This window comes from Mycosarcoma maydis, chromosome 16 (genome assembly GCF_000328475.2).
Source record: "Mycosarcoma maydis chromosome 16, whole genome shotgun sequence".
NCBI lineage: Eukaryota > Fungi > Basidiomycota > Ustilaginomycetes > Ustilaginales > Mycosarcoma > Mycosarcoma maydis.
The window spans coordinates 486,139-509,863 of record NC_026493.1 but is presented as its reverse complement, the minus strand read 5'-3'; the positions used below and the strand labels follow the sequence as shown (position 1 = coordinate 509,863).

Genomic DNA, 23,725 nt, shown 5'->3' with positions numbered 1-23,725 from the left:
CGTTTCCGCCGTCAGACATAGTGATAGAAGTAAGTTGCTTTACGCTTGGATCAGCCAACGACTGAGCAGTAGCCCAAGCAGATGCCAATGATCTTCACTTTCACCTTACTTCAAAGCAAGCAGAACCAACCACTCTGTCAACGTCCTTTTACTTTCCTTTTTTTTTTTTTTTTTTTTTTTTTTAAAAACGTATTCGTGATTTGCACCTAGACACAAGGATGAGAGTATGCGATTGTGGTGAAAAGAGGCACGAAGCTTGCAAAGACATTCGGAACATTCTAGTCGTGACCAATGATGTGTGCGAGCTCAAGCATTTGGCGGTACGTGTAGATGGAGAGATCGACCTTTCGGAGCGCAGATGCAGCCCATTCTTTTGATGCGTTTGCAATCATTTCTCCCAGCTCGCGGCCTTTGGCATGGTTGGCGAAGAAATCGATCAAGATGGGCAGCTCCTCCATGCCTCTGGAGACGGGAACGTAGTGGAGCCACGGAACGATGCGGTCGTCGTGCCATTCGACGTAGATGGTCTGCTTGAACACGAGGCTGTTGCTGTCGAGAAGCCGGTAAAAGCGGCACGACATCGAGTTACCGTCGAGATCCATCAAGAATTTGTTCTTGAACGCCTCGGACGAAGGCTGATGCGCCGCGAGCGGGATCGTGGCCTTCCACTCTTGGCAGAAGTTGGGGTCTGCGTCGCAGCCGTGCAGCTTGACAAAGTTCATGTCGATCGAATCATTGCCGAGTCTCGAGAGCGCCGAAAGCTGCGCCTCTGTGAACGTCTTGGGCATGTTGGTCAAATTCACGCGTCTCGAGTCGGCTTCGCTGAAGCTAAGCGAGTCGACAGTATTAACGCGAGCGGCGAGTTCGGCCGCCTTGGTCTTCATCTGATGGCCCATCATGACTAAGCGCTGACGGTGTCCAAGGTATGCGTACTTGCCCTCGGGCCTCGAGCCAGTGTTGCTGCCGCGCCAGTAAAGGCTCGATTTCTTTTCCGAGTAGGGCACCGTGTCCTTCTTGTCGCCAAAAAGACGGTATCCACTCGAGCCGTAGCACCACGAGGCGGTGGTGACGTCCTGGAAGCTCGATACCTTTGTCAACGAGAGCACAGGAACCGTCGAGTTGAAGCAGCCGTTGTGCGTGTGAAAGACGCCGTGCTTGGTCAACCAATCGTACGAGTGGGTGCAGATGTCGACCGAGGGGCGATCGCTTGTCACAGACGAGCTAGTTTCCGTATTGCGTGGACAGCCGGTGGTCAAGTACTCTCTGGTATCTGGAATACCGGTGGTTTGGACTTGGACCACGTTTGTGTCATTGACATCTTCAGCACCGTGTTTGGTTCCGCACACGCGGTGCGAGTCGTCCCAGCTGTGCAGCACGCTGAACTTGGGAAGCTTGTGTAGGAAAGGCGACATGATCTCGCGGTAGACCTTCACGTTCTCCCAGTTGGCAGGTGCCGAGGTGGAGACGTTACCATCGGCAAAGTCCCACTGGTGCAGAAGCCACATGTTGGTCTTGCGTGCGTTCTTTACACGAGCACGCAGAACGTGACCTGGAATCTTGCGCAGCGGAGCGAGGTCCTTCTCGAGCTGGCCGTAATCGTCGATGATGACTACGTCATTTTGCTTTGCATACGCGAACCAATCTTCGAAACCAGGAGGTGGCTGTCGGTTGTACTGCTGTACAAAACGTTCTACTGCCTGCTCGTAGGTCTGGGATTGTCTCGAGACCATCGAGTCAAACTTGCGCTGCGCCAATCGAACGTGACATTCGATTGCATCAGCACCGCCATCGAGGATGCGAGGACACTGGCCATCCTGATAGGAAACAGTCTGTCCGGCATACTCTGCTACCTCTGTAGCAGGTTTGGCCTCCGCGACGGCATTCGATGCGGAAGAAGGCGTCGATGCGAACAGAGCACACGGAATCCCGATGATCAGGATCAAGCAAATCAACTTGAAGATCCTCTTGTGAGCAGGATCACGCAACAAATCTTGCAACTTGGTAGCGGCAGTTGAGCGGTAGAGTGGATTCTTGTATGCATTGAAGTCACCAGATGGCGTGGTAGCGGCGCGAGTATATCCTCGCCAGTTGCTCGTCGAAGGGTTCGATCCGAAGAGGTCAAACACGCGCTGACGAAGCGACTGGCCTCCTCCCAAAGGGCGTGCCCATGCAGGATCTCCTGCGACGTAGCTAGGTGAAGGAGGGTAGCTCGATGTCGACAGTGTGGACGAGAACGACTTTTTCTCCGAGTCAGTGGGCGTGCGCGTGCCGTCTGTGTATCTGCTCATCCTGGCGAGATATTGCATCTGACGACGAGACAAGATGGTGGAGACGGAACAAGATGGTGAAGCGCATGCAGAGATCAGAGACCACAGGTGGACACTCCAGATTCACCGACCTGCTACACGGGAAGCATAGGGTCCAGAGCGCACAGCACTGATCTAGCTTTACACGTGGTATGATGCACCAGCATCACACTAGTCGACTTGCACTGAATAACGAGCAACCACCCTTGAGCGATGGTTCGATCGCTTTGTTGCACTATCTGCGACCCGGTGGAGAGGTCTGTTCTGATTGCACTTGTCCGAATCCCTAGCCTAGAATTCGCACCATGGCCAGCCAGAACGATATCTATGCTGAGCTGCAGCTTGCTTGTTTCTTCCAGGACGGTCGAGCATCTGCCCTGGTCTCTTCTCAGCCGGACATACTGTTCCCAGCAGATCGTTTTCCTCTCCGAGATAAAGAGCGACAGCTGTCCAGAACATGGCGATCAGGGACGAGCTGCAGCCGAAGTGCATGGCATCTCCAATTTTTACAGTCGCGAGTAACGTGGCGGAGGAGAAAAACCGCGCGCATAATTCGTGATTACAAAACACAAAATAAGAAATGAAAAATGAGCAGCGTGAGTTTGTCCGGTTTTCACTTGTGCCAGTCGTGAGGATGCGGTGTACACAGAGCCTAGGCCTCAAGGCGGTACACTCAATACTCTAAATATGTTTTGTTTTATTAATAGCTATTCAAAACATCTCATTCATCCTTTTTTCGCTCGTGGAAAACCTTTATTTTCTCACAGACTGTGCAGAACTCCGAGTCGGAGTAAGTGCTGCATGGTGTGGTAGAGAATCCGCTGTTGCAGCAGTGAGTGGCTCAGCCAATTTGATGTGGGTCTTGGGTGAGAAAGTGAGAGTTCAGAAAAGACAGTGTTCAGCAGGCAATAAGAATCAAAGGCCCACCTTTTGTTGAGAGAGTGTTCGTGATTCGTGATTCGCGATTGTTGCTTGTGTTCGACCTCGACCTCGATTCGCGGGACTGGTTTGTGCAGCTGCGTGCAGGCTTATTATAGTCACGAATAATAACAACCAGCACTTGCTCCACCTTTGTCTTTCACGATTTTTATCGGGCAACGCCAGGAATTAATACATCACTCCAATCGGACGATGGACCCATTCTGCGATATGTATGGATCCACTTTCGTTCTGCTCTGGTTCCATCTGCGCCGGGCAAAGGCTTGTAGATCATCTTGCTTGGCAGCAACACCTTTCTGACCGGCGCCTTGTGCAGTACGATGCTTGATTGGACGACTGGTGCTTTCTCGATCAGGGCGGTTGCAAAGGCGTCTTTAGCTTCAGCCGCGGCCATCTGCGATTGTACACTTTTGAGAGCTGTGATGGAGGACAGCCTTGCCCTGAGTTGATCCATGTCCCACGGAGTTGCAACAGAAGGCTGCGGTGAAGTATGCAAGGACAGCGGTGGTAAGGCAGAAGGTTTGGGCGGAGTCGAGAGCTCCTTTAGTAGACTCCGGATCCTCCATCGTCTGAGCGCTGAGATTGGATCGGCATCTCGTAGCATCGCTCTGATGCGAGCCCACAGGTGTCGCACCCTTTCTTGCATTGTCGCATGTTTGCTGAGCTCATTCTCGATCGGGGCCAGCTTTTCGGGCCGCAAGGCTCGTGCGGTAAAGTCGTCAGCTTTCGTCTCGAGCACTCCTTCCCTGAAACCGCGATGTAGCTTCCACTCCATCTTTCCCACTGTCTCCATGTTATCAAGCTGCGTGGTGAGATGAGATGCCACACGGTCCATCCAAGAATCCTGTAGCGCACTTGATCTAGCCAAAGCAGACTCGGCGTCGTTTCTAGATCCAGTATTGATGACATGCTCGGCGATCGCAATCCGTCCCTTTTGAGCAGCAACGACGAGCGATTTGGCCGAATCTTGCACGAGAGCGTCATGGTTGAGTGAAGGAAGTTCGATGTGAGCAGCGCGCAGAATGCTGTCCAGCTCAGTGCTTGCTTTCGGGATGAGTGAAGTGGGCACCTCGATGGCCAAGATCGTGCGCAAATACGCAGTCGTGAGAACAAGTTTGAGGATGGATACTAGCCACATGGCGATAAGCCCAGCTTGAACCGATCTGATCAATACCACTTTTGGATCGTTATCGTGTTTTCGTCGACATCGACATACCAACGATCTTCTACCACACCGAGCTAGGGCCGAGCCGATGGTGTGATGAGATGCACGTTTCGGGTCTGTTGATGAAAAGATAGAGCAAGGTTGCGACGGGCCAGCGAACTTGTTGGAACGGGGCAAGTGGATGGGCGCACTGTGTAGCAGAAGGCCAAGGAAATATGACAAAGTCAGGCAAGTCTCATTCGCCGGTCGAGCTGATTCACGTTCGCCCCTCTGAAAGGACAGGCGATGTGGTGTACGCGCCAAGTGTAGTAAGGTGGGTTGGGTCGTGGGACAAAGTACAGCAACCATTCGCATGGCTCCGAGCAGGCTGGAGCTTCATCTAGACGGTTGCTTGATTGACAAAGCTGGATGAAGCCGTTAGCTTCCATTTGCATCGCCTCGCATCGCATCGCCACAAATTTGAGTGTGACCTTCGGCTTAACTGCATCGCACTGTACCCACAACCACTCAAATCCCAGAAAACGCTCCGAGCTTCATTGCGTCAAGCGCAGTGCTGAACTGCGATCGGCTGTCGATTCGAGATGCCTCTTTTGAGGAAATCAAATGTGCACGACCTTCATCTGCTGCTGAGCCAAGCTGTTTCTCACGCATCCTGGGTGGGCGCTCAGCCATTCGTGCTTGCTGCTGGAAGCATGTTCGGTGAATTTTGCGAGCCCACCAGAGATATGCGGTTGCGGTTCAAGGCGTCTTGGCGCCTTGGAGCCACGAAAACCGATAGAATCCTGTATATTTGTGCCAACTGCGCATGGTGTGACTGGGAGCGAAGAAAACGCACTGTGCTGGCATTGGTGGTGACACAGACGCATCTTGATAGGGCTTGCGCTTCAGATGTGCATATATACGGGGACTATGAGACTGACAGAAGCATCGTGGTGCGCTAAAGCTCGAACGAGACTCGAGGTAGATGCACCAAGGCGACCATAGCACTGCTTCTTGCAACATGACTGACGCCAACTGCAAGCTTGGAGCGAGGCTTACCATGTCTGCACTGAGCAAGCTGCTCATGTCGGCCATGATGGTTCTAGTCTCATGGCGTCTGTGCGTTGTTGGCGCGCCAGTAGGATCGAGTAAGACGCGTAATGCGTCGCCAACGATTTCGATCTCGCAGCCGCTGCACATCGAGGAGCTCTCAACGGAAGAGTTGTTCAAAGCAGTGGTTGCGCACGATGCGGTGGTGCTGTCGAACGCGCGATCCGAATCAAGCTCGTCGTCTGGTCGGCCTGTCGGCCTGATGAGCTCGGCACCGCTCGTGCACGGACGCACTGAGCAGCTCAGCGATGGATGGTCTCTATACAAGCTACCGTCTCTACTCGACTATCCGATCAGCTTGAGCCGCTCGCACCTGGTCTCGTTCGACACGACCAGACCAGCCGTGCAACTTCCGCTCGATCCAAGAGACCTTCATGCTTCGATCAAGTCGTTCGCCTTTAATCGATTCTACATTCGACTCAACCGGAATCATGCTGGCACGTATTCGGATCGCGCAAGCCAAGCGGGATGGTTAGACAGGGTCCAGTACTCGACCAACAAGAAGACGGAACTGCAGATGGCAAAGGAAGGTGTGATGGCCAAGGCCAAGGCATTCGAGTGGGCACAGAGGATGGCAAAGGAGCATCCAGGCTGGATGAGTGAAGAGCAAGTGCAAAGTTCGTTGGACAAAACGTGGGCGCTGTGGTCCAGAGGATTGGGCGAAGCAACGGGTTATGCATACATCCCTGTCGACCTGGTCAAATCCAAGATGCTCCGTCGACAACTCAGAGCCTAGTTAGCAGGATGCACTCTGAAGCGCGTGGAGTGCAAATCAATCTCTTTGAATCTCTTGGTCATCGGTGGGTATATGCCTCGATGGCCGTCTTTGTTTTTTGATGCAATGCATTGTGATTGCGGCCAAGTATCGAGACTGCATGTGCTAGGGCTAACTTAGATGTGCTGCTGAGTGTGCTGGCGTCTACCAAGCCCAACCCGGCCTCTGAAATCCATTGACGATCTTATTATCCGTTCTTACCACGCCACCGTTTCCGATCGCCCTGGCCCTCTTTCTCGCCAACTCGATCTTCTCTACCTCCTTCTCGGCGTACGTCTTTCCATACCTGAGCACGATACTTAATCTAGCCTGAGGATGATGTTTCCTGCCCATTCTCGCCCTACCTTTGATATCGGTACGCGTCAAATAGAGGCCCTTGCCGACCCATGCTTCGCTGACAACAAGCCTAGGCACTTGCATGCCTTTTGCAGCCGCATGGTCCCTAGCTAGTGCCAGAGTGCTCAGCACGCGCTTAGCGGCGCGTTTGGGCGAGAACTGCATCTGCAGAATTGCATAGTCGATTGGTTGTCCGCTGATCTGGTTGGCCAAGAGCTGTAGTTTGCGCGGGGAGATTTTGAATGCTGCGGTCGAGTATTTGTGCTCTAGCGCAGCGCCCGTGATGGGATGTTTGGCGTTGAACCGTTTGCGCAACTGGCGCGTTTCGACTTTGGCAGATATGCGTTGCTGTCTTCGCTGCGCCTGTTGCGAGATGGGCAGCGACTCGACGTCTTCGAATAGAGGCATACCGTCGGGCGAAACTGATGCCATGGCCGAATCGCGCTGACGTTCGTAGTCGAGCTTCTTTTGGTCTTCGGGCAAAATTCCACCACGTTCGCGCGTCTTGGTGTAGTTCGATCCAAGCGCCACCTTGGCGAGTCGTTCTGAGATGTCCGACAGCAACGACGCACGTGGTACAGACGACGACACGCTGTGAAGAGACAAAAACCAAACCCCAAATACCAAATACCAAACATCCCCGAATATGACGCAAGACAGTCAGAAAAAATCACAAACGCATACGATCCGAATCGAGCAACATTCTGCAACTTACCATCGGTACGACACCGCAGGAGCGGTGCGAGTTGACGTGCAAGATTGAGTGGCGCGCGTTGCTGTCGACGAGCGCATGAGCAGCCTCGCCGTCCGACTGGCGGTATGCGAAGCCGACATGGTGCGTCACCAAATTGTCGATCAGGAAAAGACGTTGAGTTGCTTCTGTTTGTCGTCGTCCACCAAATCACCTCTCGTCAAGTGTCGGATAACGTCGACGATACCGATGGCTGCGCTGACGATGATGATGTCGACGATGATGATGATGACGAGGATCACGTCCACTGGAAAAACTTCAAGCAGCCACCCACCGTTCTTCTTCTTGCTCCTGTCCCGCTCAAAATTGAGTGTCACGTGCATCTGGTAGCAATCGCCGATCTTCAACTTATTTCTGCACGCTCACAGGCTCACGCTCGTGGCCGCACACGCCCCGCACGCCGGACGGCCATCAATGTTGGCTCTACCGGTGTAACACTTTTGAATATGCATCGTGGATCACGGATCAAGCACAGGGTCCTTGGTGCTTGCTGCCTGGTGCTTGCTGCTTTTGGACGCACCTCACACAGCCACGCGCTACACAGTCACCATCTTGACATTCACGATTCCAAATGACACTCCGTGTTCGTGATTAGCACACCATTGATCGGGTGCAACCTTTGCGCGTTTCTTTGCGCACTTCTCCATACGACCCAGCCGGGCTCAGCGAGCAGCAGTGACGATTATGGGCTCTTGTTTGTCCAAGACCAAGTTTCAGGGCGAGGGACGGACGCTGAATGAGGCGTCGAGTGCGGCTTGGAGCGCGGCAACCACACAAGGACAACGACTAGGCAGTGCAGGCGGCCCAACAACACAACCCATGCCCTCTCCTAGCGTCTTGGGCTCAAGCACACCAGCAACCGATCGCGAGGCACGTGCACAGGCCGCAGAACGTCGGATCAACGCTCAAGCTGCCAAAGGCACCCCCACGCATGGAAAGCTCAGCCAGCAATTGATGCACAACAAGTCAGCCCACCCTCTCACACAAAACCAAGACGAACCTCACAGAGTCATCGTAAGCCTCCAAACCCCCCACTACACCCCCCTGAAGTCGCTTCTGCGCCAGCCACAACCTTGTCCTCCAACTCACCTTTCCTGCCCCCCTCTTACCACAGTGGGACTAAACCACGACCTCGCCTCTCGCCTCCTTCCCAAGCGCCAGCAACATACCCGCACGATCCCTCGGCCCATCACAGCCACAGCTCTAATCACGAATCTGTATATTCAATCTCATGTGTACGTGAAGAAACAAGACAAGGTGAACGAACGATGCTGTATGGAAATCAAGAATGCTGCAGTGATGTGAACGCCAAAGAGAGTGTATATGCTAGAAGGGAACAATATGAGAAAAACCGGAGTTAGAACCGTCATCCATCTATGTAATGGATCGCGGATCCAGAGAGCATGGTTGCAGAAAGCATGGTGAGCAAGTGATAGCGAAAAAAAGAAAGCGAAAAAAGCATGGCTGCGCAATCAGAAGCTAAACAGTCCGCCACCATTCCTCATCTTCCTACCGCCCAACAAGTAGGACAGCACGGTACTTGCAAATAGGCCGACGGTCAAGCCGAGTGCCACCTCGACCAGACTCTGCGCGACGGTGAAACCAGACGCGAAAGCCGAAGTCGAGTCTGAATTGTTGGCAAAGTTGAGCAGACCGCCTCCGTTGGACAAACCGGAAGGCAGTTGGTACAGGATACCGGGAACCGAAACGACAAAGCTGCGACCGTCAAAGATGCGCCCGTAGATGTTGGCCATGATACCCACAGCGAGCGATCCCAGTGCTGCTGTAACATCCTGTCGCCGCGAGAGCGCCGTTGCTTTCGCTGCAAAGTGGTTACAAGCCCAGCCTCCGCATGCGATGAGCACCATGACGGGAAACTCTTTGCGCGTCACCTTGGCCTGGTTGCGCAACGACAGCGAGATCGAATAGGCGGGAGCGGTGAGCAGCGCCCAAATCTCGCGCACATCCGACTGCCACCATGTGTCGGTGTGACGCAGGCTGCAGTTGCTGTACCCTCGCGTATCGGTGTCGCCCGAGAAAAGCTGCCAGAACGAAACGCCGATCGAAATACCAAAGCCCAAAAAGAGCGAGTAGATAATCGCGTAGACCAACCGCACCGAGCCGGCAATCAAGTTCTTGGACTGCAGTTCCAACGAACCGCTGAGCACGATAAACCCAGGCAGGATGAGCACAATAGATCCCGATACCACGGCAGCGTAGCAGAAGTAACCCGTACTCTGCACCGCTGCAGCGACAAACGAGTTGAGCGTTGCAAAGACGATCTCAAACACGTTGCTGTACAGCTCGGTGGTGATGATCGACTGACAGTAGACCAAGAAAGCGCCGAGCGGGAACGCCATGACGGCGTCAATGAAGCTCCCATTGAACCCCTGCGGACCAACGCAGATGAACGCCGAGGCGAAGCCACCGATGAGCACCATGGGTATGCGCCCGATGAGCGGCTTGCGCCTCATGAGCTCATCAAGCTGCGCAGACGCCTCCTCGACGCCAATCTTGTCGTGGATGACGTTCCAATAGATGGTGTGCATGTCGGTCAACTTGGTCAAGTCGAGTCCAGAGGTTTGCTTGATAAACTTGGTCTCGGACGTGTGCGTAGTGTCGTCGCCAAATGCCAAAAGCATGAGGTTGGGCAAGTAGATGCATCGACAGTTGATCTCCAACACGCGACCCGTCTGCTGGATCTGCGTCTCGATACGATGCGTAGGTGCACCAAACATCATCAAGGCACGTGCGAGCTTCATGATGAATTGCTGACGCTGCAGAATGGCGGCAACGTGCATGGTGATAAAGATTTCCTCCTTGCGTTTCTTGTTCTTGGCTCGCTTCTTGAGCTTGCGCTGCCACTCTTGCTTGTGGTAGTCGGAATGCATCTTTTCGGCATCGGGCCCAAAGTAGTCTGGGCCAAAGCCAGCATTGACATCAGGCGTGTTCAGGTTGGAATAGGTAAAGGCGCGCGTCATGGCGCCTGGAAGGCCGAGGTGGTGACGCTTTCGAGGTGCGCTGCCATCGACAGAGCTAGCGCCAGTCATGGTGCGTGAAGGCAAGTGCATGATCGAGCTAGGACGCTTCTTTCCCGGCGTGACGTAGCCAGAGGCAGGAGGCGAATTGGCCTGGGTCGAGCTGTCGCGACGGTCGGCGTCGGGGCTGGTGGGCAACGAGTGAGAGCGTGACGCCAGCGGCGATCCAAAGTTGCTGGGGCGATAGGGAGCAGGAGCCGCATCGGCGACGATCTGAGCGGTTCGCTTGAGCGTCTTAGCGTTCATCTCGGGCAAAAGGTAGCGATCGAGCGAGAAACCAGGACGCTTGGGGTTGGGACCCAGCTGGGCATGCTGAGGCGACACGGCCCCAATGAGATTACCTGTAGTGGCGACAAGCGCACCAAACACACCTGCATCGCTTCTTGCGGCTTTGGGGCGTTCGTCGAGCGCAGCATCGATACCAGTCTCGTTGGCGACGCCGCGAACCACCTTGGTGGAGGTGCTGAAGGCAACGTTGCCGGCCTTGGCAAATTTCTGAGTGATCTTGGGGCTGGGCAAAGCGATCGAGTGGAGCGCCAAACCGCGACGCTTTTCGTACTTGTCCGATTTGCTCTGGAAGCCAGGCGAGTTGAGTTTGGCTTGAACGTGTTGGGGGATTTCGTCAATGAGTTGCCTACCGTCGACGTCCGTGTTGTACTCGCTTGCGCTGGCGATGGAACTGGTGGCAGCGCTTTTGGCTTCGCGCTGCTGCTGTTCGTAGAGACGCAGGAGATTGCCGAGGACACCGCCGGACATGACTGGACGAGCATCGAGGTTCATGGTGGTCTCCATTGCGTCTGGGGTAGTGGCGCCCGTGTCGGGAAGGTGCGAGCGACCGATGCGATCAAGCGCATCCTGTCGTTGCTGAGCAAGCTTGTGCTGTTTGACGAGACGCACCGCCTCTCGTTCAAACTTGTTGGGTTTGCGCCGCGGACCATCGTCTGTGTGTAGGCCGCTGGAGGTTTCGACGGGGACCGACTTCCAGTTGGTGGGACCGCCTTGGTCGTGCAAGGAGGCGTTTTTGAATTCGACGGTCTGGCCGACCTCACCCTTTTCCTCCTCATCCTCTTGGTCGGCGGGAGGTTTGCCGAAAAGGCCGCGAAGCTTTGCCCAGCCTTTGGGCTGTTGATCGGCGTCATCGTTGTCATTGCGTTTCTTGAGGCGAGTGGGCATTCCGTCGGTCTCACCGGGAACGAAATCGAGATGCTCGAGGTCCGAGTCATTGGCAGGGTCGTAGCTGCTCTCGCTGGTGCCGGAGCCAGGGGTGGTAGGAAAGCTCATGTCTGTCAGAAGACCGGACGTGTCTTGAGCGGCAGCGTTGGGGATGGTATGCTGTTGACGGCGACGCCTGGCTTCACGGTCGCGTTCTCGATCGGCAAAGACTTGGGCGAGACGATGACCGCCTTGGCTATCTTGGGCAGCTGGGGCAGCTTGGGCAGCTTGGGCATCTTGCCAACTGATATGGCTTGCAGCATCTTCTGAGCGCGCCTCGTGGCGTTGAAGCTCACGCTGAAGTTCGAGGAAAGCGCGGTTGTCGAGACCCTGCTCGTCGAGACCTTTGGCGCCTGTCAAGGAGAGCGAAGGAATGTGAGCAGCTGAGGTGACTGGGGCGTCAGAGTCGGCGGCAGCGTCAGTGGCGTCGGCGCCGGTGGAGGAGTGTGGATGAAGTGGGAGGTCAAGGGAGCTAGACTCGTTCCGGGGAGTGAGGCGTTGTGCGATGTTGAGCGGACCTGGATGATGATTTCGGCGGACAGAACCGAGGCTAAGAGGTTTGGACCTGTCTGGCTGAGCTGGTATGGCACCTCCTCGTACGGTCACGGTGGGACCAGTCAAAGCGCCTCCGGTACGGGATTGAATGGAGAGCTGACCGCCTCGACGCAAACTGGCAGCGTTGGAAGTGCCGTCCCAATGGACACGTCCAGCTGCACGACGCGCGGCTGTGGATGTGAATGTGGATGTGGATGTCGACGCGGAAGGACGTGGGGCATGCTGGGGAACGGTGGTGGAAGTGGATGCATTGGAAGAAGAAGCAAAGTGTTGGGGCGTGTCGATTGAGTTGTAGAGGGTGTCGTCGCCGTGGATGTGATGGATGAGGGTCTGGGGATCTGTTGTGTGGTAAGATGACGATGCTGGGTTGTGTGGCTCGTTTTCGTGAGAACCGGTGGGTAGTGTAGAGGAAGCATCTGTGGAAGAGGACGAAATGGTGTTGTCAGGCTCTTGAGCGCCGGCGTGAGTGTCGGACATGATTGCAAAGATGAGGAGAGAATCGAATCAGCCTGAGCGGCGAGGTAGAAGCATGTGAGTAGCTGACAGCGCGTGGTGTCACTGCGAGCGAGATGGAGCGCAAGGTTGCTAGCTGAGTCGACTCGAGGTATGTCTATCGTTGATCGTGGAGAAAGCGGTTGTGCTGGATGTGCTCTGACAAGATTGACGAGGGAGCGGTCCCGGCTTGCTTTGATGGTTGCAGACGGCAAAGCGTGGGTAAACTAGGTGGGTGAGTGGGTGTGTGTTGCGTGCGTGTCAAAAGTGGGTCGGATCTAGGAAAGGTAGGAGGAGGTGGATGAGGAGGTGGGGGTGATGATGTCCAAGACAAACGAGGAGAGGAGCACGTCTGTGTCAAGTGAATCACAAATCACGAATATAGCACAACGGCAATCGTCAATTCCGAGATTCACAAATTTGTGATTTGTGATTTGTGATTTGTGATTGTGATGATGGACTACGATTCGTGTTTCCACCCAAAAGTCACATTCACGATTCACGATTCACGATTCACGTTCCGATTTGTGATTCACGATTGTGCGTTGGCCGTGTGCGTGGGGCAGTTGGCTTGTTCACTCACCGACACCACCGCAGCCAGAAACAAGTCACGACTGGCTAAGGCGACGATTCACGGTCACTGAGTTTTCAGATTCAGCCGCCAACATTGCTGATTCCTGATTCATGGATTCACGAGTGTGAATCGGTGATTCGGTATAAGTTCGTGACTCTGGCTTTGCTCACGCCTGTCACACACTCCCCAAGAGGGTGAAAACGCTGAAAACGGTGTCTTGGGTCTGCTGCTGCTGCTGCTGCTCCCCAAAAAGGCAAGGCTCGAGGCTGTATCATCCACACATGCGTGATCATCGGAAAGTGCGTGCGGTATGTGTTCGGCATGCCAAGACCGACCCGCTGCGGCGCGTTTTCTTTTTTATCTATAATTCGCATTTGTTTGCCGTCGTGCGAAAATACAATACAGTTAAGTTCCTGCACGTTACAGGCGAAACCAGCTCAAGTGTGTGGTGACACTCGGCACAGATTGGCGATGGAGTACAGTGACAGCATCGCGCGCCGCATGTGCAGCCTCACTTGTGCATGGTCCCCTTGCGTGGTCGCGTGTGGATGGGTGTACGGCGACTTGGAAGAAACGCATCTGTGCTGCGTGCACCCAATCTCACCACCGCCTTAACTTATTCACACTACACACCTGTCAGCATCGGTTAGTTGCACACCATCGATATAGTGTGTGGTCGAGCGCTGCTTTCGATGTACAGATGCCAACGCATGGCAGTCGCAACCGACAACATGGTAGACTGGTCGCCAGCCAACACGGAACCAAAGTGCCGAGCACACCCGTTGAATCGCCGGTGTGAGAGCCGCCGCGTTCTCCCCACCCTAATCCTCATTTCTGATTCGTGATTCGTGTTGCATTTGTCAGAATTCTCGGCAATTCAATTCGTGATGTAATTTTCCTCTACAACTGTCCCGTCGTCTCTCAATCAAGAATCGGGCCACCCGATCCAATCCAGTCGCTTTCGCGCACTCACCAATCAATCACGAATATTCGCGAGTCAACGAAGGTCTCCCCCTCTCTCTCTCATTCAGCGCTATCACGGCATAGCGCATGATGCACAGATAACATCTTAACAGCGCAGCGCAAAGCAATCCAATCCAATCCAACCCAACCCAATGGAGAATCGTGAAGCGTGAGCGTGAAGCGTGAAATCACCGTCTGCCAAAAGCATTCTACGTCCAAGATCCTACACTATTACATAAACCCGCAACCAAGCTCTGGGCAGCGCACGCACGGTGCCAACTTGTCGCATCAACCAGACCATTGCACTTCGGACAGATCAACACCTTCTTGTACCATCTCCCACAGAGGGCTCATGTCGCGCAACTTGTTGACCACCTTGATGATCTTGTCAGCCACATAGTCCACCTCCTCCTCGGTAGTAAATCGGCCGATACCGAATCGCAACGACGAGTGAGCGTTTTCATCGTTCAAGCCGAGCGCACGCAGCACGTACGACGGCTCAAGCGATGCAGATGTACAGGCCGATCCTGACGAAAGGCAAATGTCTTTGAGCGCCATGAGCAGCGATTCACCTTCAACGTACTGAAACGTGAGGTTCAGGCAGCCTGGGTAGCCGTTCTGATCGCCGTTGAACAGCACGTGCGTCATATTGGCCTCGAGGTGGTTGCGCAGACGCTGCGAGAGCTTGCTGATGTGCGCATGGTCATAGGCGAGCTCCTGCTTGGCCAGACGTGCCGCTTCTCCGAATCCTGCAATGAGCGGAGGAGCGAGCGTACCCGAACGCAGTCCACGCTCCTGTCCACCACCGTTAATGATGGGTTCCAGACGAACACGAGGACGACGTCGGATGTAGCAAGCACCGATTCCCATAGGACCGTACAGCTTGTGGCTCGACAAGCTCATCAGATCGATCCCCAACTCGTTGACGTCGAGCCGAATCTTGCCCGCAGCCTGTGCGGCGTCGGTGTGGAAGAAAGGCTTGGATGCGCCTCGGCCACCCTGCTTGGACAGCTCAGCGCCCTTGGTCTTGAGCAACTGGCCGATCTCCTTGATGGGCTGGATGACACCAATCTCGTTGTTGACCGTCATGATCGAGACAAGCGCAGTGGTGGGTCGAAGCGCCTCCTCGAGCTGCTTGAGGTCGATCAGCCCGTTGGACTGTACAGGCAGGTAGGTCACCTCAAACCCTTCCTCCTGCAGACGACGGCACGAGTCAAGCACACACTTGTGCTCGGTCTGTGTGGTGATAATGTGGTTCTTCTTGGACTTGTAGAAATGCGCAACACCCTTGATGGCCATGTTGTTGGATTCGGTAGCGCCCGAGGTAAAGATGATCTCCTTGGGATCAGCACCAATCAGACTGGCAATGTGCTCACGGCCCTCCTCGACTCCCTTTTCCGACTCCCAACCGTAGGCGTGCGTTCTGGAGTGCGGGTTTCCGTATTGGTTGGTCATGTAGGGCATCATCTTGTCGACCACGCGCGGGTCGACGGGCGTGGTGGATTGTGCATCCAGGTAGATCGGTCGATTGGCCGTCGAGTGCTTGGGAGCAGCCAGCAGAATGTCGTTGAGCAGGCTCTTGCCCGAACCTTGCTTGCTTCCAACACCGGCGCGGATGTCGGGTTGCGCCACCTCGATGGGTGTGGCCATGGAAGCCGGCGCCGATGGAGAAGCATAGCCTCGCGACTCGACTCGCGATGCGGATGAGCTGGACGTTGATGATGTTGATGCCACCTTGATGTTGGTAGAAATCGCACAAGCTTGGGTAGCATCGTGTCGTGTGAGCGCACGGAGCGCCAGCCTCGAAGGTGTCGAGGATCGTAGCGAGCTTGCCATTTTGAAAAATTGATGTACGTTTTGAAGAGCGATAAACGATTTCGAAAAAGGCAAGGTGGCGATGACTCTGATAGATGTGACACGATGGTGGACACAACAAGAGTACCGACGAGATCTGATTTGATGCTTGAATCAATCAGTTATGAGTGTGTGCGCTACAGCTGAGCGAGTCTTTGATATTTTATCACGTTTTCTTTTCACCAGTCACGAGTCGTGAGTGACAACTCTGTGACTGACAGACGGCTTTTGGCCTTTTTTGCTTTTTGCAGTAGTCACAGTCACAGGGCAAGAGTTTACTCAGCCCCGCCCCATGCCCTATTTAGCAACGGTGTGTGACTCTGTGATGCGCCTCAGAGGCACAATCACGAATCAGGATGAATATTCATGATTCACGATTATTTGATAATTTCAACGTTGGCGCGGCTTTGCTGAGCAATCGTGAATCTCGGCCTTCTGTGGCGGAACCGTCCGAGAGAGGCGAACTGAGAAGAAACAAAAGCCGCGGACAGTTACGACAATTTATGATTTGTGATTCGTGATTATTAATGGAAAAAGCGAGCGAATGTTACGTCCGCACAACGTAAGTCGCACGAGTCAAAACGTGTCTGTTGCTTGGAAATTCTCGTCGCTGGTTGGGTCTGTAAGTCAAGTAAAGTCCATGGCGGATCCGAAGCAATCAGAAATGCGCCTAGAAATCGGCAGTCTCGCTTCGCAGTCTGTGAACGGATATCACTTGACACCATCAATCCTAACTCTGAACACCACCATCTCAGTCTCTCACATTTGTCATCTCTCGACCACAAATATGATGGCTAATCGACTCGTCACCGTGACGCTCGCACGTCGCGCCCTCCATACCACTCCTGCAATTTGCTCATCGGCTGGCTTCTTTGTGCGCCCCGTCAACGCACCTACCTCGTCCAACGCTTCCTCCGCGCCACAACCCAGGCCGATTCGTCCAGTAGCACAGGTACACACACCTGAACACATTCCTGCCGAACAGGCGCCCAACTTCCCCACAACATGGTCCGAGTCCCAGAACCCAAGGCAGAACGCCATGAAGGGTCCACGTTTCGAACAGCTCGACATGCGCTTCCAGCCCCAACCGCTCGCTGCCATCGAGATGATCCAGAGAGAACCCATCCGTCTTTCGAGTAAGCGCATTGCCGCATGTGACGGCGGTGGAGGCCCGCTCGGTCACCCCAAGGTGTTTATCAACCTCGATAAGCCGGGACCTAAGCCCTGCCCGTACTGGTAAGTTCTGCTCGAGTTGGGACACGCATCGACTTTCTTTAAGCGCAAACTGACGTTGTTCGTTCATTTGGCACTCTCTTTTCTTTCTGTATATAGCGGCATTCGATTCGAGCTGGACCACGCGGCCCACCACTAGATGTTAGACGTAGTTCACACAATCCATTCGGTTTCTACTTGCCATGTCGCTCATCGTGCCTGGACATTTGTTCGTCGTCATTCTGTCCGTGCAGGATGAAGCAGCTACGGAGACCGCATTAGCTGTCCAAGCAGTCACGCCTTCTGATGCGCAAGCGCGCATTGCCAATCTATGTACGCTCTTGGCAGGCGCTGGTGCGGCACAATTCGCCCTCGCTTTGTCACCCCGATGCGGAATTCGGCTGGTACAATGTGAATGGCTGCAGATGCCTTCGTCCTGAAGCAAGCCAACCTGCTGTGAACGGTGTTGGTGGCCACAGAAGACGGGTGTTGTCGTGTAAGTCTCGTGAGGCTGTATGCATCTGATGTAGGAGGAGGAGGAAGCGACAAGCCACAACAACCTGCTGTCGAAAGCATCGGACTTTTCGAGACGCACATTGAATGCCGTTTGCACACCAAGTCGAGTCGCGATCCACCGGCGCCTCTCGCACGACGCTCGTCTGTGAATTTAAGCAGGCTAGGCTGACTGGCAGTACGCACGCAAGGCTTACCGAACGCGCTTCCAAAGAACGCTTCCTGCCGAGATGGGTGGCAACGAGTCGGCACCAGTATTCATGTGAAGCGCTTGTCGTATCCTCCGCGATGCCAATTGCCACCACAGCTCAACAATTGCAATCGGATGAGGATAAGGATGAGGTGTAGCACTGGGTTTCAGACGATCATCGGGTGAATTTGTTCGTAATCCTTGCCATGTAGCGTGACTTTCGATACGGCCGCTTGTCCCGCGAAGAAGAGGGGGCGAATCGTGAATGGCTCACTCAACACCACCTCGAACCGCTCCTCTGATCCAACGGCGACGATCTGACATCGACGCGCCGCCAAGCCAACCCAGTCAGTCAGGCTCGACGGGGAGTCAGCGTCGCCAAGGAGTGAGACAGATCGAAGCGAACCCGATCGATCGACGTAAATCGTGATACCCCGCAAACAGCCGGGTGGTAGGTACATGCTGCCATCCGTCAACGTTGGATGAGAATGACAGCTGCAAACCGCTTAATCCGGCATTTGTATCACCCGAACACAAAGCTGAGTTGGCTGGATTGTGCCGCGCTGACATCAGACGCCTCTCCTCCGGGCTCAAGGTAACTGATTCGTCGATCGATACTCATGCACTACGATGGGCGAACTCTGGATGCGATGATGCGATGTGACTGACTAACTTAGCTGAACTCAAAATCGACGAGGATCAGCCAGCCAAGTTTTCGCTTGAGATGGATGATATGAATCACGAATGGAGGTGGACCGCACAAAGATATAAGCTTTGCGGCTGTGGCTCTTCCGATTATCTACGATGGTGGGATGGCGACTATGGATGGCAAACAATCTGAATCGTCCATCGCAAATGCAAATCATGGATCGTGAATGGAAGAAGCTAAGCTAAGCAGGGCCTTGGTGCTAAGCTGCACATCTGTATCTAAGCGACAGGTTGTGCACCGAGCAAAGTGACGCTAAAAGGCTTGGCTGTGTTTCGCTTTGCTGTCTTCCGCTCGTAGCGCCGCGATTGGCGAAAACGCCAAGACCTTTTTTGGCTGCTTCGCCTGCTAATCAAGTCCAACAGTGCATCCTGCGCATCGTGCTTGATCGTGTGGCGCTCGTGCTGTCAATCGTGAATTGGTGAATTGTGAATGAGCTTCTCTGCTTCTTGGTGCGTCCGACGGTTCCGGCTGGAAACGCCCATGACAATCGTGAATGCATAGCATCGCATCCGCTAGCCAGTTGGCCGCCTTGCTTCTTCTCAAACGGCGGTTGTGCGCTTGCTATTTTGGGCAAAGCAGTCTGCACCTGCCAGAAACGAAGCAATCAGTCGTACAGTACAGCACACAGCTAACTTAGACCCTTGATTCGTGATTAACGTGTATCCTTGTCTCGCTTGTCAGATGTCGAGCGACACTCGCTGGTGACTCTTTTCCTTGTCCACTGTGCCTTCTCGCGCTCCCTTTCTTTTTGCGCGTCACCCAATCCAAGCTCGACCTTCGCCCTCGGCGGCTGGCTGTCCACAATCCCGAATAGATGGTCGACTCTGCAGCCATCCGCTTCCATGGTTAGGCGAGTTGTGCGGAGCCTCGTCTTCCGTGAGCCTAAGTTATCATTGAGGCTATGCTGTATGCACCACGTTGTTTCCCATCGTGCTTAGGGCAGCCACCGAGCTATCTGATGTTTCCCCCCGAGTGGTCGTGTCCCTGAATTGTACGCGTTCGCTCCTCGTTCTTGGCTGAGCGCTTCGAGCCTGTATGCTTCTCTTCTGGACTAGTGGCGCGCTCGTTTCGCCGCAGGTCGGATTGCAACTTGATGCGTTCCACTCGGATAGCTTAGCGGTGTTCCAGGATGCAAGAACACTGACGCAGCCGAGACGGTATATCTGATTTCTTCCATTCGCGAGTGTGCGAATGTGAATTACAATCGTGAATCACGCCCGTCATCTTGGACGCGATTGGATCTTGCTACCCGGTTGTATGCTCTATCAACGCAGACGGAAGAGCTCATTCCGACGCTCGCTGGCTCGTCGTGCTATCGCTGGCTCTCTTCGCACAGTAGAATAGCGCCAAAGACCAACGTTACAAGTCGATCCATGGCGAGTGCGTCCAGGACAGAATCACCCAGGTTTGCTCCAACTCTGCGATTTGGCAGGTACAGCTGCGACAGACACGATAGCGTGGCGAGCAGCACTAGCAGCACTAGCAGCACTAGCAGCTCGAGCATTTTGCCGAGCTCTTCTTCCAATCGTGGCTCTGATGCAACATGGCCACGCAAGGCGGATGCCCGGATCAGCGCCGGCCGTACGTGATCCGTCTGTCGCTAGCCTTGCGAAAACGAGTGTCAAACGACATCGCAGCGTATCTTGACTCGCGCTGGAAGCAAGCATACAGCCAGTACGGAGTGGGCAGCATACAGTCGAGTGTCTCTGTTTCTCAAGGAGTGAGACATGAGCCAAGCGTGGTCGAGTGGAGACCTTGTAGCATCAGCATACCAAGGTATAAGAACATGACCACTGCTGCTTGCTCTCTGATCGACTCCGCATCCTCATCCTCTTGAGCCTACTTCACTCCATTCCACACCTCTACAAACCCTAGACACCCTTAGAGCCCGTTGAGAAAAGCTTCAAGATGCAGTTCAAGTCGCTCGCGCTTTTCATTGGTGCTGCGTTGGCAGTGGCGGCACCTGCTGCTATGGCTGCTCCCTCGGCGCGTATCTGTGGAAACGACCAGGTTGCGCCCGCCTCGATCGAGCAGGCTCTCGGTCTTAAGATTGCTTCTGCGCGCAGTGCGAATGCCAAGTCTTCATCGGCAAGCAATGCTGCCGCGTTCACTGCGACGCGTATTCCGGTCTACTTTCACGTCATCACCGATGGCACCAACGGCAAGCTTTCTTCGAGCAACATCAACAACCAGATCTCGGTGATGAACTCGGCTTATTCGGGTAGCGGTCTGTCGTTCTACCTTGCCGGTAGCGAGACGACGGTGAACTCGAACTGGTACAACAATGTCAACCAGGGCACATCGGCGGAGCGAGCGATGAAGTCGGCGCTTCGCAAGGGAGGTGCCAACGCGCTCAATGTATACAGTGTCAACTTCTCCGGCGGGCTTTTGGGATACGCCACATTCCCATGGAGCTACAACTCGAACCCTAGCAACGACGGAGTGGTGATCCAGTGGTCGTCGTACCCGGGTGGTCCGATCAACAACTACAACGGCGGCAAGACGCTCGTCCATGAGGTTGGTCACTGGGTCGGCCTCTACCACGTCTTCCAGGGTGGTTGCTCAGGCCAGGGAGACTATGTCGATGATACACCTCCGCAGTCCACTGCTACTTCGGGCTGCCCCGCTAACCAGGACTCGTGCTCCGGTGGTGGTCCGGACAGCATCCACTCGTACATGGACTACTCGTACGACAGCTGCTTGACCGAGTTCACCCCCGGCCAGATCACCCGCCTGCAAGCCGCTATGGACTCGTACCGTCTTTAGACCGGTCTGCACCTGGACAACGCAAGGCAGCCCGAACGTCGTCCTTGTCCGAATGCATCCACACCTTACACTTGGCATGTCAACGTCTTGCGATAGATTCGCTCGTTTGCTCTTTTGCTGCATGTTTTCTAGATATTCTCTTGTTTCATGTTTCTGCGCAATGGACAGCATCTTGTGTTTTTCACCGTCGCAAAACTTGGCTTACAACTGATGCGCTTCTTAGTGAGTCGCCGATAGCGAGTCCCTCTAGACAACAGCTTCCTGCGCTGGTAAACGCGTGCGATCATCGCGCTGAATCCGTCCATGTTGTATGGTTGAGACCATGCTATCGTCGCGCATCAGCAAACACCATACACCAATCGTCACCCACCAAGAATCAACTCGAAAACCAATCGTGAATCACCCATCGTAAATCCCACTCCAAAATTCGCCTCCAAAAATGCGCAAAAACGCGCGATTAATCGCAAGTTAAACCTGTCTCCACCACCTCCACGCACACCGCTGCATCTTTCCACAAGCCACCCATATGTGAAAGCCAAGAGCATACAAGATGAACAGTAACATTTTGCAACAACGAGCGAGATTAGAGGAGAAATGTGGTAGCCGGGTGTGCATCGTACAAAGCGTGTTTGGGGGGGTTCGTGATGAATGGTCAGCCACGCGAGCGCGAGACGCGGCTGAGCAGCCCGAGAGTCTAGTGATCGGTCTGCATCGGTTGAGCGTGGTTCGTGTCGACGTGGTTGATGGGTGCTGCTTCCGCGGCGAGTTCCGGGGCGATGACGGGTTCAGGTGCGCCAGCGGGATGCGGAGTTGCGTCCGCTCCCGCCGAGATGCGCGTAGGAGCCGACTCGACGATACCAGCAGTGTCCGAAGCGTTGTCAGCCGATGTCGGCGCCGAAGCAGGTGGTTGAGGCACACCCTGATTCTGCGCGCTATCGTTTTCGCTACTAGCAGCAACGACGCTGCTCAAGGACGAAGACACACGCGGCGGCTTGGAAGGTGTGTTCCACGCCTCGTGAGCGTCTACCTTGATCGGCGTGCCGTTGAGCGACGTGGACGACGCTGACGGTGTAAGTCCTGCTGCCGCTGCCGCCTCGGCACTCTTGGTCGAGGCGCGCAGCTCTTCCAAGCTGACCAAGCTCATCTGCGCTGGCGTGTGTCTAGGCATGGGTTCCTCAACGCCTTCCTGCTGCAGACGCTTGCGTACCAGCTTGGCATAATGCAGACCGCACGCGTTGCACAGTGTACGCGCGCCGTCGGGACCACGCCGCCATTCAGGCGTCTCGGTGGTGCCACACGCCTGGCACGAACCAGGAGCAGGTGCGCGACTACGCTTCTTGTACTGAGGGCCCTTCTGATCACTGTCAAATCCGGGCGAGGGGAACGAGGTGGATAGTGAGCCATCGGGAAATACCTTCAAGCCCGAGCTGTGTGTATAAGGCGTTATCGGCAGACCGGCGCCATGCGGCAACTCGATCTTGGTGCCATCCCAATCCGAGGAGCGTGGACGTTTGCGCGCAGAGTCGAGCTTGGATTCGGCGGGACGCTTGCCCGACTCTTCGGCGTCGAGTTGTCTCAGTGCCACCTCGGGCTGTGCCAGAAGCATGCTGAGCGACGAAGTGAGCTTGAGCGCCTTCTGGATAATGTTGCGCACCTTTTGCGGCGTGGGCACATTGACCTGATTCACATGCGCAACCGAAAAGTTGGCAATCGCACTCGCGACCGAGTAAATCTCGCGCAGCTCAGATTCCACGTTGCTCGGTAGGCCAGAGTTGGACACAGGTTCGGCAGTGACCGCGCCATCCGCGCCAACAGCTGCATCCTGCTGATCTCCAGCTTCTTCCACGCGGGCTGGAGCAGCTTCGGACGCATCAGCAGCAGCGGCAGTAGCAGCAGCAGCCTCGACATCAGCCGATAATGACTCGACTGCAGCTGGAGTTGCCGCCGCTGCGTTGTTGGCCGCATTCGTAGCGGCAGTGGCCAACTCGGTGATGGTCTGAGCGGCACTGGACGCGTCCGCGGCGGCGGCAGCAGCAGCAGCAGCAGCAGCCACGGCAGCGATGTCGTGTTGATCAGCGTCTGCCGTGGTGGCGGTGGAAGCTTCGGGCTGTTCAGCCTGGGGTTGTTCGACTTGAGCTGGTTCTGTGGTAAGCGCGTCCTCCTTTTTTGAAAGGATGGAGGCGCCAAAGAGCTCTTGGTCTTGTGCGGAAGCGGTGTTACTCGACTCGAATGAGACGGGAGGAGCGACAGCCTCAGATGGAGGCGCGGATGTTTCGGCAGACATGG

General features: G+C 54.8%; 10 protein-coding genes across 10 annotated transcripts; 4 read left to right on the top strand and 6 right to left on the bottom strand.

Moving 5' to 3' along the window:
* Positions 1-278: 278 nt before the first annotated feature.
* UMAG_05782 (capsule-associated protein-like protein) lies at positions 279-2,306 on the bottom strand (the record flags this gene model as incomplete). Its single annotated transcript, XM_011393210.1, has 1 exon — positions 279-2,306. The coding sequence occupies one exon, from the start codon at positions 2,304-2,306 to the stop codon at positions 279-281; it is 2,028 nt and encodes a 675-aa protein (XP_011391512.1).
* Positions 2,307-3,393: 1,087 nt separating this feature from the next.
* UMAG_05781 (uncharacterized protein) lies at positions 3,394-4,383 on the bottom strand (the record flags this gene model as incomplete). Its single annotated transcript, XM_011393209.1, has 1 exon — positions 3,394-4,383. The coding sequence occupies one exon, from the start codon at positions 4,381-4,383 to the stop codon at positions 3,394-3,396; it is 990 nt and encodes a 329-aa protein (XP_011391511.1).
* Positions 4,384-5,449: 1,066 nt separating this feature from the next.
* Positions 5,450-6,235, top strand: UMAG_05780 (uncharacterized protein; the record flags this gene model as incomplete). The annotated part of the gene is made up of 1 exon (XM_011393208.1): positions 5,450-6,235. One exon carries the CDS (start codon positions 5,450-5,452, stop codon positions 6,233-6,235), a length of 786 nt encoding a protein of 261 aa, XP_011391510.1.
* A 183-nt stretch (positions 6,236-6,418) lies between these two features.
* UMAG_11584 (mitochondrial 54S ribosomal protein uL22m) lies at positions 6,419-7,444 on the bottom strand (the record flags this gene model as incomplete). The annotated part of the gene is made up of 2 exons (XM_011393262.1): positions 6,419-7,202; positions 7,326-7,444. 2 exons carry the CDS (start codon positions 7,442-7,444, stop codon positions 6,419-6,421), a joined length of 903 nt encoding a protein of 300 aa, XP_011391564.1.
* Positions 7,445-8,045: 601 nt separating this feature from the next.
* UMAG_12314 (uncharacterized protein) lies at positions 8,046-8,484 on the top strand (the record flags this gene model as incomplete). The annotated part of the gene is made up of 2 exons (XM_011393278.1): positions 8,046-8,375; positions 8,476-8,484. 2 exons carry the CDS (start codon positions 8,046-8,048, stop codon positions 8,482-8,484), a joined length of 339 nt encoding a protein of 112 aa, XP_011391580.1.
* Positions 8,485-8,833: 349 nt separating this feature from the next.
* UMAG_05777 (uncharacterized protein) lies at positions 8,834-12,643 on the bottom strand (the record flags this gene model as incomplete). Its single annotated transcript, XM_011393207.1, has 1 exon — positions 8,834-12,643. The coding sequence occupies one exon, from the start codon at positions 12,641-12,643 to the stop codon at positions 8,834-8,836; it is 3,810 nt and encodes a 1,269-aa protein (XP_011391509.1).
* A 1,840-nt stretch (positions 12,644-14,483) lies between these two features.
* UMAG_05776 (putative cysteine desulfurase (tRNA splicing protein SPL1)) lies at positions 14,484-16,031 on the bottom strand (the record flags this gene model as incomplete). The annotated part of the gene is made up of 1 exon (XM_011393206.1): positions 14,484-16,031. One exon carries the CDS (start codon positions 16,029-16,031, stop codon positions 14,484-14,486), a length of 1,548 nt encoding a protein of 515 aa, XP_011391508.1.
* Positions 16,032-16,839: 808 nt separating this feature from the next.
* On the top strand, positions 16,840-17,421 carry UMAG_11583 (uncharacterized protein; the record flags this gene model as incomplete). The annotated part of the gene is made up of 2 exons (XM_011393261.1): positions 16,840-17,285; positions 17,382-17,421. The coding sequence occupies 2 exons, from the start codon at positions 16,840-16,842 to the stop codon at positions 17,419-17,421; spliced, it is 486 nt and encodes a 161-aa protein (XP_011391563.1).
* Positions 17,422-20,581: 3,160 nt separating this feature from the next.
* Positions 20,582-21,439, top strand: UMAG_05774 (uncharacterized protein; the record flags this gene model as incomplete). The annotated part of the gene is made up of 1 exon (XM_011393205.1): positions 20,582-21,439. The coding sequence occupies one exon, from the start codon at positions 20,582-20,584 to the stop codon at positions 21,437-21,439; it is 858 nt and encodes a 285-aa protein (XP_011391507.1).
* A 694-nt stretch (positions 21,440-22,133) lies between these two features.
* UMAG_05773 (uncharacterized protein) lies at positions 22,134-23,723 on the bottom strand (the record flags this gene model as incomplete). Its single annotated transcript, XM_011393204.1, has 1 exon — positions 22,134-23,723. The coding sequence occupies one exon, from the start codon at positions 23,721-23,723 to the stop codon at positions 22,134-22,136; it is 1,590 nt and encodes a 529-aa protein (XP_011391506.1).
* Positions 23,724-23,725: the final 2 nt, after the last annotated feature.